This window comes from Eucyclogobius newberryi, unplaced genomic scaffold (genome assembly GCF_026437365.1).
Source record: "Eucyclogobius newberryi isolate DKJ021-1_F unplaced genomic scaffold, fEucNew1.0.hap1 SCAF_1, whole genome shotgun sequence".
Classification (NCBI taxonomy): domain Eukaryota; kingdom Metazoa; phylum Chordata; class Actinopteri; order Gobiiformes; family Gobiidae; genus Eucyclogobius; species Eucyclogobius newberryi.
This window is the reverse complement of record NW_027315723.1, coordinates 36,890,377-36,904,136: the sequence shown is the minus strand read 5'-3', so window position 1 is coordinate 36,904,136 and position 13,760 is coordinate 36,890,377. Positions and strand designations below refer to the sequence as shown.

General features: G+C 39.8%; 1 protein-coding gene across 1 annotated transcript in view; it reads right to left on the bottom strand.

Moving 5' to 3' along the window:
- syne2a (spectrin repeat containing, nuclear envelope 2a) overlaps nt 1–13,760 on the bottom strand; it is a 62,178-nt gene that overhangs the window by 8,887 nt on the left and 39,531 nt on the right. The window contains 6 exon segments of the mRNA XM_072449379.1: nt 515–705; nt 1,264–1,426; nt 4,696–4,862; nt 6,637–6,795; nt 8,580–8,738; nt 9,418–9,534. Coding sequence (XP_072305480.1) covers nt 515–705; nt 1,264–1,426; nt 4,696–4,862; nt 6,637–6,795; nt 8,580–8,738; nt 9,418–9,534 — 956 coding nt within the window.

The following is a 13,760-nucleotide window of genomic DNA, read 5'->3' as shown; positions in this document are numbered from 1 at the left end:
ATCCTTTATTGTCCACACATGGGGAAATTTCATTGTTGCAACGCAGGTAACTTATAGGAAGTTTAAAAAACACTCTTAATAGAAGAACTCTTATAAACAAAACTCTTATAAACAAAAACTCCTAGAGACAAAACCTCTCATTTCCTAATAAGGAATGGAGGGGAAAAATAATAAAGATAAAAATAAAATGAAATGAAATAAAAATAAAAATAAAAACAGTTAGCTTAAGACAAGATAATACTAATAATAATGTATGATATTAATAATAAAAATATCGTGCTTCAAAATGTGTTATAGTGACAGGCCTATTATTGATGGCTATAATGGCTATATGCTTCCTGTTTGTAGGCGCCATTTTAAAGACCATTATATAGATATAATATTTAACCATGGCAACGGTGGGTAACCCAGATTTTCTTTTACGTAGAGAATCATCATATTCTTTGGTTCAATAACTTATGCATTACGTTAATTTAAAGTATACAGCACAAACAAAGGACTTCCTCTCTTGTACCTGAACCTGCGATCCAGAGCCATGGCACAGATGGTCCTCCAGCGCTGGTCCAGGCTGAGGCTCGTCTCCTGCAGAGAGTCACTGTCGGCCCCCGTCCCGTGTGAGGCGTCCTCGTCCTGGAGCAGGACATCGCAGAGGTTCAGCACTGAGGCCACCCCCTCCGTGTGCTGATCAATGTCCCTCTGGAGCTCCTGCACAAACGCATGCAAAGACAGCAGGACCGGCCCGTCACAGAAACATACAGGACACATACAGCTACAGGCAGCACGAGCGGGGGGCTGAGAGGGAGATAACCACTCCCCAAATTTAAACAATAGCACATGAATTATTAAAGAAGAGGGACTCACAGAATCTAGAGAATAGTTAAGGGAGAGAATAGAATAGAACAATGCTTATCTTAAGTAATAGTGTATCGTTATTATTACATTAGGCAATACTATATGAAACAATAAGCCAAACCAAAACAGTTAGAAATTAGAGTTAGGAGATATCATCTTCAATGGTGTGATATCATAATAACTATATGGTGTGTGTGTGTGTGTGTGTGTGTGTGTGTGAGTGTGAGTGTGAGTGTGAGTGTGAGTGTGAGTGTGAGTGTGAGTGTGAGTGTTAGTGTGTGTGTTAGTGTGTGTGTTAGTGTTAGTGTTAGTGTGTGTGTTAGTGTTAGTGTGTGTGTGTGTGTTAGTGTTAGTGTTAGTGTGTGTGTTAGTGTGTGTGTTAGTGTGTGTGTGTGTGTGTGTGTCACAGACCTGGTTCTCTGCCAGCCTCTTCTGGATCTCCTGGTGGTGGAGGACGCTGTAGGTGATGGGCCTGGACAGTTCGGACTCAATGCGACACAACCACGAGCGAAGATTACTCATGTTCTTGTCCAGCTGTTGCACCGTGGCCAGTGTCTCCTTCAGCTTCTTCACCCTGCGCACACAACCACAGAACAAACTCACAACACAAGCGACAATAACAGGTCAACTTCAGGGAAACTCGCTCTGAAGTTACAAAGACTTTCAGTGGACAAGATACAGGCCCACATTCTATTTTAAATGTTTAACTTGGTTTGATCTCAAATGAACAACAAATAGATGATCAAAATAACCTCCTCAAATGATCAACTAAATATTTTAAAAGTAAGAATGTAAAATGTGGTTGAAAAAAAATGAATAAACAAAATAATAACCAACCAAACAAATGTCAGAACAAGAACCTGCTGACAACAACCCAACCAAAAAGAGTCAGTAATTGGACCCAGGTATCTCAAGCTTCACAGGTCTCCATGGAAACCACCCCCTCCACCCCAAACTCTACAGAGGCCCACACAGACTGGATCCATAGCAACGGCGGGGACAATATAAGATCTGCTCCTCAGCTAAAAGCCTGAAGTGTGCCCCATTCAGGAGTCCTACTTCATGTTCTCATTTGGGCTTTACTCCGCTTTAAGGGACGCTTTGAAAGGGAAAGCTCAGTGAAAATAATGTACAGCTGTTGTGTGAAAGCGCTTGTGCTGGAGCTAAAGACGGTGAGTGTTCTCCTTATTGCAAACCGCCCCCTTAACTTGATGCTGAGCCACACTTGTTGTAAAAGCTTATTCTGTCAAGCGGGCTTAACATTCATTTCATACGACCTGTAAAAAAAATGTAAAATACTAAAGTCACACAACCGGAAAAAACAGCCCCAGTCAATGGCGGTGTCGCCCATGGCAACTGCCTGAAGATGAAAAGCAGGGGTTTTAAGACAAGATAACCTTTATTTAGCCCACAATGGGGGAAACAAGTGATGCAACGCAAATTTCAAGAACAGCACGAGAATAGAAACATGCAATAAAAATAAAGATAAGATAAAGATAAAAGATAAAAGACTTAAATCTAAAAAAAGAAACAAAATATAATTCTTACAAGTAACAATAAACATATTAAATACAGTGCAGTATATTGAATAAATACAATGATATAAATAGCAGTTGAATGTGGCGTAACTTTTCAGGTGGGCGGTCTGCCACCTGCTTGTCTGCATGGAGATGCTAGGTCTGATCTGTGGAGTGGAATTGCAACACTGGAACAAACCAGGCACTAAGATCTCCATGGAGACAAGCGGTGGTCAACCCTCCACATAAAAGTCACAACATTAACAACTATTATTATTGTTTTTCCACTGTTTGTTACCAGACACATTTTAAGTTCCCTGGTCTGTATTAGATCCTGTTTTCATCGGTGGCATAACTTTTATTCTGGCTGCACCATCTATGCCCTTTTATAACACCTTTAAACTATCATAAAACTACCATCTACTTGTAGCCTCTTACTTGAGACTTCTGGCCTCTTGAAGATTAATGTCTACACACCTCTGCGGACGCCTTTTTAATAAAAGACAGATTAAGTAAAAGAATGACCTCACCAAGCTTCACCCAGTCTACTAATACAACTCCATTGTCTTTCGTCACTTTATTTATAACCGTGAAACAGTATACGGTGAGTAAATCTGCTTTGAGATACTCCTCCACAGAACAAATACGATCGCTCCAGTCAAACAAATTATTTCTCCCCCCTTTACCCAGCCCCTGCTGCTGACAGCACTAACAATGGGACAGGGGCTTCATACGGAGGCCTGACAAAAGCACAAAAGCCTTCAGGGGTCCTGGCCGAGGTAACAGGAGAAAAGGGGCTCAGGATATATACAGCTTACAGTAGTGGTGAAAGTTAAGAGTGTAGTGGACCACAGGAGGGCACGGACTAAAGAAGGAAGTACAGCTCACATTTCATCTTGTACATTTTGTTTTGTGTACTTTTCCTCATGGGACAAATGTTCACTATAAAGCATATAATTAGGTGGAACATTTATAAGCTTAGACAGCTGTTTAAATACATCTGTTCACTTGAACTCAATGATAAACACACTCTTACACTTAAAGAAAGGAATGCCTGATGTGTAGTTTTGATCATGAACAATATGAACAATATGAACAATAAGCCTAAACACTTTATCAGATAACTTTGTAAAAACTTGATGTGGCCTGTTAAATACAGTATGTATGATCATTGTGCACGGTCACAATACTATTGTAAAACTGTTCAGGAAAGGTCACATTTTGTCGTAGTTTCACTGTCCATTAGTATCTGATTTTCGATACATCTGACAATCTTATATGTGAGAAATGCAACCTACACAAAACACCCTCCCCATATTGCGTAACCTAACTGTGGGGGTACATTTTCGAGAGGACTCATTGCAATAGACTGACCCCACATTGATGAGCACTGCTGTAATCCACACTGACAAATCCCCCTTGTCCTGAGCCCTCCTGCTCCCTCCCCAACCCATCCCACTGTCCATCACGTCACCATAGGCTGCAGGAGAGGGAGGAGGGGGCGGCCCCGCTCTGGACATGACGGCATATGGTGCTGTCTGAGTCCTCCGTGTCTGTCGGGGGGGGTGGGACTTTCGTAGGACGTCCCATATGTCTAATAGGAGTCTGGGGGCTTAACCTACAGTACTGTATATTAAGAAGTGTGTATTTGAACAGCTGCATGTTCGAGCGCGGCAACAGCAGGAGAATAGACCTACTTCTGCTTTGATAATAGGGACTTGTTTGAAGATTTGTGGGTCGTTAATTTATTTAATGTGTTTTGGCTGCGAAAGGGCCCACTGTGCAGGCTTAATACTGCGGTGAAGATATACAGACCTTTGTAAGTGTTTGGAATCAACTGAGCTGCGCAATAAAGAATTGTGTCATCAAAGAAGAAATTTCTACACAGAACAAATGATGAATAATAAAAAAAACTGACAACCATTAAACCTCATGTTTGAAGATTTAGGTTTTTTTTTCAAATATGTTCGCGTTCACATGGAGTGCACGTGTGCTCTCCACTGGACCACTAAGCGACACCCAACAGATATGTCATTATACCAAAAATGTGTCCAATTAGAGTCTTTTGTTCTTCGGATTTCATGAGAACACATTTACAAATTGAATGGCCCAATTTCTGACTCAAAAGCCTCGACTTAAAATGCTGCCTGGTTTTTGTTTGTTATTATTATAATTAGATGTGTCACAGCCCTTTACACTAAAGATGAGGCAGGTGATGTGAGAAAGTCCAACCTAATAGAAGTAGAAAAGGGCTTTCTACTTGCCACTGCTCTTGTAGCTGGTTAGTTTGGTTTATGAGACCTTATCTTAATAATCATAGCCTCACCTGGCCTCGATGTGGTGGAAGAGGCTGTGCCAGCGCTGGTTGGCCTCCTGCAGAGAGCCGTGCACTTGGCTCTGCTTGGCCTCATCACTGGCCCACAGCAGCTGCTCCCCCAGCTGCTTCAGGTGCCTCTTGTTCTCGCTGAACAAATTAATTTCCTCCATACAGTCCTGTGGGCGGACAGAGCTGGTCAGTGCCATCACAAAGCATTTCAATGTAGTGGAAAGTAGGCCGGTTCAAAAGAAATAGAATTTCATAACATAAATCAATGTTAAACCGAATTTAATTTGACGGTAAGCGCTATATAATCTAGTTGGTTATTTCATAATATGAATAATAAACAAAACATCAGAATCAGAAAAGGTCTATTTAATTATGAGTTATAATTATTTAAAAGGTTTGTCAGTGAACAAAATTCACTTACTAGGAAATTGCTTTTGTGATTCAGTGCAACATACAACAATGAACAATATTAAAAGACAGATAAATCAAATAAGGCATGCATTACAAAACTATAAAACTAACTGTTTACTGTATTGATTGTAACTAAGGATTTTTCTTTACCAATAAACATTTCCTTATTTATCATGTCAGAATGTCAGACGCCTATGCATAGCGTCTGACAAAATGTGTAACTTCTATACTGGCTGTTTTTACAGGTGTTTTTACAGATGTTTTTACAGGTGTTTTTACAGGTGTTTGCACTGTAAGCTTTTTGACACAGAACATAATGGGGCGTACAAAAAATATATATAAATTCAGTTTTTATTAATTTACTGTATCTATTTTTACAATGGCTGTGTGTATTATACTGTAGTATTTCCCCCTTTAAGATAATTCAATTTTAGAAGTAATTGATAAACTGTTTACAAAGTGTTAAAGTGCCTCTGACAGGTTGGACAGCTCAATGAACTTAAATTCAGTTAAGATTTACCCAGCAAAAACTCATCTAATGTCCATATTTTTTTTTTTTACAAATAAAAATATATGAGCGTGACTTTATTTTGTTGCGTTAATGTTTTGTGGGTCAAAAAAGTTGTTTCTTTTGTGTAAATTATGCATAAACATTTTTCAACGTTTTCTTCACAAATACTTACTCGATCGATGTAAAACTATCATTTATATGTTCAACAGGTAGAAATACACCAAATGAAGTCAAAGTTAGAAAATTGTAAAAACCTGTCATAGTTTAAAACCACCTTTAAAGAACTTCAGAACCTTCTTTACTTGTGTAGGTATGTATGAACTTTGACCCCAGCTGATGCTTTCTACAACATTCTTTTAAACTGGAGCTGTACACAACCTTTCTATTAAACACCACTTCTTTCTCATCTCAAATCAACAGCCCAAAACATCAATTCAGGAGCGCTCCAACCAATTATTCTCTCATTCACAACACGAGCCTGTTCCAGGATGAGATCGAAAGGTCACAAAAGGCCCTTAGTCCCTCCAAAGACAACTGTGTGTGAACAAAGGCTGGACCGCCCTTTACCACAGGGCTCCGTGAAACCAGCAGATTGCAAATGTGGAACCGTAATGACTTTTCAGTGATTTAATGACTTTAGATAAGTTCATCTTATTTTAGGAAGAGGGAAATCAGCTACTTCCTCTATTCTGATGCAGCTTGTATATCATATTATAATGCTTTTAATTATACAGTAATTATTAATAATAAATAAATAAATAAATACATTAAATAAATTAAATAAAGTAAATAAAGTAAATAAATTAAATAAATTAAATAAATTAAATAAATTAAATAAATTAAATAAATTAAATAAATTAATACATAAATGAATAAATAAATAAATAAATAAATAGGAGAACAACATTCAGTCCATTTGATTTTAAAATGGAAAAGAAAATTGGCTTACTTATGTAATAATGAAACAGTATTACATAACGTGAAATTGCATTGCCTTTTTGTGGAATAATGCCGTGTACCTTCTTGAGCTTCTCAACCATTTCCTCAAAGCTCAGGTCCGTGTTGTGGCACACTTTGTTCTCCATTTGTGTCAACCAATCACAGAACTCCTTATTCTTGTCATTGAAGATGGTCCAGGCGTTCAGGCGGTCTGCGATTTCCTGTTTACGCAAGGATACCTGAGAAAGAAGGGAAGTGAAATGATATGCACCATTCAGTATCATTGATAGCATCATCATTAAGGAATAAGTCTTGAAGGATCAAAGTTAAATCAATCTCCACAGTTTCTACATCGTTTTCCGTAGAAATGAATAGTACACTTCCAAGTAAAAATAATGTGATTCTCTATTTTAAGATGCTAGTGACTAATATCCCGTGTAACATTTAGGTTTATATTAACAGATTTATAACTATGTTGAATGCCTGTGGAATACACCATCACATCGTAAAATCAGATAAAAATGAATTCCCCGGAGATATAATGTAGTAAAATTTACAAGGTCCATTTTCCTAATGACAGCTTAATGCGACGAAAACGCCCCATTACGCTGACGAGGAGGAGGAGGCTGGCCGATGATCTTTTGGAGGTTAAACTGCTTAACACGAGCCTAAGGGACTGCACGGCTGTAAATTACTCCTGATTGGCATTTAGTTGTATTTCATTAAGCCTTTTATTGTTTTTATGCGCTAACAACGTTTTGGGGGCTTTTTCCCTCAGTGGACTATTGAGAGTGCTTATTACGCTGCTGCGGTCGCCCTGTGAAGACTTTGTGATTCCCCTCAACAATAGAGCCTTTGCTCCCTCGAGTCCGAGGCAGGACCATCTGCTCGCCGGGCCCATTCCAGCAGCTTCCCCCTCTCTTACAACCTGTTAACTATGGAGACTAAAATCAATCTCATACCATCAAAACTAGTAAAACTCCAACTAACCCAACAAGTTCCTATTTTGATGTGGTTAGAATGTTTTAAAATAAAATCAGATGCAAAATCCCAGAAACAAACACAATGGAAAGTGAGAATGTGAGCCAAAACAGGGGCAGGTGGAGGCAGCTGTATTGAAGTGCGGACCCAATTAGGGCGAGTACAATATGTTTTTTGGACTCATAATAATAAAGCATTGAGGTAAATGTCCCAGAATGCCATAGCTGTTTATCCTAAAGAACAACAGAGTGTTTGTGTAAAGGCCAGAGACTTAACTGTAGGAATGCAAAGCCTGTGTGTTTGCAAAGAGCCCCTCTAATGTAATAATGCTATAATACCATTGATGTTTGCATTAGGAAGTAAGGCTATGATCTGGTTATGCACAATAATGGTGATTTCAAAGATAATTATGGTGTTTTCTTATAATAATATCATCAATAGAAAAAAATGCATAGAAAAAATGTAATTGAATTTTGCAATAACTCTAAACCCAATAAGCACATGTGACTAAGCTTTGGTCGACAAAACATTACACAACAACAAATTGAAAAAGATATAATACATTCTCCTCATAAACCTGCTTGTGACTTCAGCTTACATTTGTGTAACACGGGCCACCAACTAGAGTTGACCTTTTAAGTCTGATATAAATATTTCTCTCTCTCCATACAAGTGTGCTGTCCTTCATCAATTATAATATTTATATCGCAAACAACGTCCATTATCCCGTCACATTTATCCAAACACACCAAAAAAAATGGTTATTAACAAAAGCAATTTCCCCTTTCCTTAACTCAATTAAACAGTACAAGTCAAAGAAAGTTGCTTATTTCACTCCTTAACTTCTCTTTCACTCGCCCAGTTGTGCTCAGTCTTTGTGCCTCTGTCCACCGCTGGTTTCCCTCCTTCTGCTCCCCCCCTCACCCCTCATCCCGTCCACACTGCTGCACCTGCCCCATCCGACTGTCCCTCAATCAACCACCACGTCAACCCACCTCTTTCAAACAATACTACTTTGCTACATAACGTGTTGTGTGTTTACCTTCATACACAGCTCTTCCCATTGGCTGTGCAGCTGCTCTAGCTGCTGCTCCAACAGTGCAGAGTCACCAACCGGCACGTAGTCGGACAAATCCATCTTCATCGTATCTACTTCTTGGAGTCCACCGGTCCTCAGAAGCTGCAAGGAGAACTCTATCTCCTGCATAGCACATTCAGGCACAGTAAGCGACACTTGTCAGAAAGCCATATACAAACTATCGGACACTTGCTCTCCTCTGCTACTTTGGTCCACTCTGCTGTCCCGATTAAAGAGCTCTGGATGGGACAGGGCAGGGGGAGGGTGTATGGGTAAAAAGGGGGAGGGGAGTGAAAGCATGGGGTATTAAATAAGCGAAAGGGGGGCAAACTGCTGGGGGGGTGGGGGGTATGGGATAGGGGAAGGCACGCATGGAGTTGAAGGGTGAAACTTTGTAGGCTTGACCGGTTATGTGTCGCAAACAAATAGTGAGTCCTCTTTGTGCGCAATACAGTATTGAAATGTACTATTTAAATGAAACAATGTGTTTTATTGCTAATGATTGCGTTGCCTTTATTGCATTCAAATCTCAAAGGGCAATAGTCATATGGGCAAATTACATCAATAATGAAATAAAAGGAAATGTGCTATGTTTAAATTTGAATGTTTACCACCTATAAGAGCACAAAAACTACCATAACTTCCACTACAACAACTGCTTTTACAAGTACTAGTGAATCTACCTATTACATCAAAAGTATGTTTAAAGAACCATCAAAGTTTTAAGTTCTGCAAGTGTGATATATATATTTTATTTAATCAACCAGAGATTATAATTCAGTTAGTTAGTTGACTGAAGTACCTGAACGATCCTCTCAGCGTCCTTGGGTTTGGCTGGTACAGCTTGCTTCAGTTTAAGTCCAGACTCTTCCAGTTCAGATCTCAACTCAGCGATCTTCTCCTGACACAGCCTCCACTTCTGTCCAGATATGACAGAAATACACAGATTTATGCAAGTGTAACACCAATTTCATAAACTATTTGCAGTCTGGTATGTGCACATTTTAAATTAGACATGGTGCAAGTATTCTCTTCGGAGTCATACACAGTCGTTTCCATGGAAGCTCCATAAGTTTCAGAAAAAAGCTGTAAAGTGCTGTGATGTGTTTCAGAAGTGTGTTATATCATCTCTGGTATGTAGAGGCACCGTTATCAAAAATACATTTGGACATTTTGGTAACACTTAAGAGCAGCTCCCAAAATTGTCCAATGAATCAATGAGCCTCAACTGAGTTTCACTCTGTTGGTCCAACGTGCAGCCACGTGGATCATAAACTATGACTCATTCTGACTGACAACACAATACTGCAGAACAAAGAGTTCTGAGAGTTCAAAGAGTGGGAACAGCTTTGGCACTTTCTTATGATTAAATACTTGCATATTTTTTATTTTGTCAAAGTTATGACATTAAACCTGTTTAATGCTACAAAACAAATCTACCTGCAAATAAAAAACTGATTCAGGGACTGAATTGCAAATGAACTGCATTATGTGCTTTCAAAGCACATAATCAGTCATGTAATATAAATATTTCCAATGTTTTAATAATTCAACAGAATCATCATGACCATGACAATTGTCCAATCCCATTGATGGGGTTTAAGATTTTTTTTAAATTCAGAGGCCACTGTGTGGTGCACCTGAACTCCTTTGTTCTATCCACTTACAGACGCCTGTAGTGGAGACAAGTCCAGATGCACAGACACAGGTTAAAATGGTAGATGGTGGTTACACATCAGAGGATGGCTCACTGCCACCACTTAAACCACCTCCTCCTCTTCCTCTTCCTCTTCTTCTTCTTCTTCTTGTTCTTCTTGTCTAACTCGACTTGGAGCTCCTCCACTACGGCCTTGGTTAGTTGCAGCTGATCATCTGACTCCTTCAGTGACATCTGCAGCTCTTCACATCTGAGGAGGGCAGATGTTCTCTCCTCGCTGTGGTTCAAAGCAGTGGTCATCTCCTTGATTTTATTCTCTTGTGTGCTCTCTTCCACCAGGGTGTCATGGGTGTTGGGAACATTCTCCAGCAAAGCCATAAAAGTCCTCTTCAGTGCGTCTGAGTCTGTTTGGAGCTCTTGGACTTTGGTGTGCTCAGTGCTCAGACTGTCCTCCAGCTCCTGTGCCTCGTTTTTAGCCTCATCATTTGTCTATCTCTGCTCGATGAGGGTAGACTCCAGGACGAGGAGCTTCCTCTGCAGCTCTTGCTCTTGCTCTCAACCTCCTCAGTGGCCTCTTGAAACCTACTCATGTACTCATAAGCGTTCAGTGCCCTATTTTCCTCTTCAAACTTTTATATTTTCCTTCATGTTCATCATGGCGGTCTCCTGCTTGTCTGTAGTTTCGTTGGCACACTCCAGCACTTCAAAAACATAAGCACTGTTTGCTTTCAGTTTCTCCACTTGTTCTTGGAGATTCTGAATGGCCTTTTCCTTTGCCTCCACCTCAGCATGTTTTTGGAGAGCAATGGCAAGTTCCTCTCTGGAGAACAGCTTCAAGTTTTCATTCTCCTGAAATGTGTGTACTTTGTTTTCGAGGGCTTCGTTCTGCTGGACCTCTCGCTCCCTCACTCTCCACATGTGTTTCTTGAACGTGGAGCAGCTCTCGATTGGTGCTTTCTGCCTCCTGAAGCTGTCGGCTCAGCTCGTACACGCACAGAACCTCGGAGACTTTACCCAGCTCTTTCCGTAGCTCCTCTACAACTTAGAGGGATTTTGTCTACTGGGCTTCCTCCTCCAGTTGCTTCACTCCATACGTAAGGTATAGTATTGATGCAGAGCTTCTTTTGAAGCTGTCGCCTCAGCTCCAGCACCAGAAGCTTCTCCTCTGGGTTTGGAGAGGCGCCCCCTGCTGGTGGAGCCTGAACTTCAGCTCTCATGTTGTTTAGGTTGGACCTCTTTCCGTTCTTCATCTGATGTGTTTCCGTTGAGTCTTGAGTTAGAAATGTCTTGTTTGTTTCCGGAAGTCTTTTACTCAAACCAACCAACTTATTTCATCATGGATCGATGATCAGAGTGTAACCATGGTGATGGAATATTGGTCAGAATCTTTTGGTTGCTATAGTTATATACAGCAACATTTTTATCATAAGTGCATTTCCACTGTGAGAAAATATCACATTGTATGATTTTTAAAAACAATTTATTTGTATGTTATTGCTGCAAGTGGGAGAACTTACAAAATCGCAGTGTTCAAATACTTATTTTCCTCACTGTAGAGCCTCAACTGGATGCATTTAAAATTATTATTATTAATAGTTGGTATAACAGGTAAACAGCTGGGATTGGTCCTCTTTGCCATAACGTACAATGGTAAACAGTTGAAGCTTGAAGTTAGGACTGCAGATGGAAATGAGCTTTCATAGCTATAATCTAGTACGAGCACCTTTGCCCTCTGGCATTATGTAACTGTACGCTGTCCTGTTGAACAAATGAAATACAAAAATACAAATTAAAAATGTGAATGCATATTAAACCTTCAGACAGACCTTCTGTGGCCTTCATTGTTTTGTTAATACAGCAACCAGAAACATAAAGATTTATCAAGTATCCTACTACAAAAAAGAGTGACTGAACAAGAATACAAGCAATCACTGTTGATATATTCTTTGGCTGTACAAGGCCACTGACTTGAAGCTGGTTGGCTTATGACCAAAGTTTTGCAACTAACAGCACAGATCCGAGATTTAAGGTCTGTCATGAAATTGAACAAGCAACAACCTCTGTAACCTTGTGACTGATATATTTATCAAGGCGTACAAATCATAACTTTCAAGAGGATTCATATCTAAATCATATGCATCATTACAGCTTACTGCTAACTTATTGCACTGGCATTGAAGGGAATATGTGTTAGAAATCCCCTGGGTTAGGGTTAGCTCCCATGGTCTTTGGCCCCAACCACAATCGAGGAAACATTAGATAGTGACCTCAAATCTGGGGAGTTCACTGCTTCTAAGCATAATGGTAGGCATTGCTCCATTCCTGGTGTTGTCTTTTTGGCGTACCAAAAGGCTGCAGCAGCCGGACATGTCGTCACTGCCATCGCTTGTGTGAAATGTCAACATTCCACAGTAGTTGTATGAGATGGGTCAATTTCTTCTATGCTCTGATTGGTCCAGGTAGATAAAACCCTAAATACCAAGTTAATCTTTGAAATTGCAGATTTGTTTTTGACAATAAAATCCTCAAAATAAACTATAAAATGTAGATATAGAGTACGGAAGTAAGTAACAAAAACACACAAATTACTCAATTGTGACCAAAAAAATCCCTATAATTTTAAGGGGACAAACATTCATAGAACTATATCATTAGAAGCCTTATTGTGACAGCTCTGTGGAGGATTACTGTATCTGTGGTTGTGATCTCTGACATGATGCTCAGAGGAATTTCCCAGTCTCTGGCCGGATCCTGTTGAGCTTAACGAGTTAACACAACTTTGCATGACCCCTGGAGCACCCACCCATCAATGTTGGACTGCACAGAGCCTTTCTTCAATAGTAATAGCCTATATGCTATGGGGGAAGTTATTCAAACTCTTCACACAAAGATCTTATGAATAATTGGCAACTGAAAATATCCAGAATGAAAACTGGATTAAACAACTCAAAAACATAATCATGACAAAACCAAACCACATTGCACTTCACCAGATGTACACACGTCCTCTGGATGGTCAGATTAGCCATTTGAACTGAGGTATAATGGTGAATTGAGACCAAAACATGCTAAACCATAAGGAGCAAGGACTAAACTGCATTCAAACAATTGAGAACCGCTAGATTCCTAAGCACTGCGTGCCAACAAACGGACTAGAGCCAAAGAAAACCAATGGGATAATGGATGGTTTCTCAGTTGGAGTGTGATCCTCTTTCAGATGAGCTTTGCCAGGGCAACAGACTGCATGTATGCCGGATCAAGAGCTATATATGGGTCATGTCAAATCCGCAAAAACGCCCCACCATTCAGTTATGTTGATATGGAAACGCATGCTCTTTTGTTGGTTCGTTTTGTGAGGGTTTCTTTGTTTCCATGTGGTCTTAAAACAGTTCTGATAAAGCTCAAAATGTATCCTGTTTATGTCATTTAATGTTCGTTCAAGTTTCGATACTAGGTTTAATATCGATTCATGTCTGAATTTTTTTTTA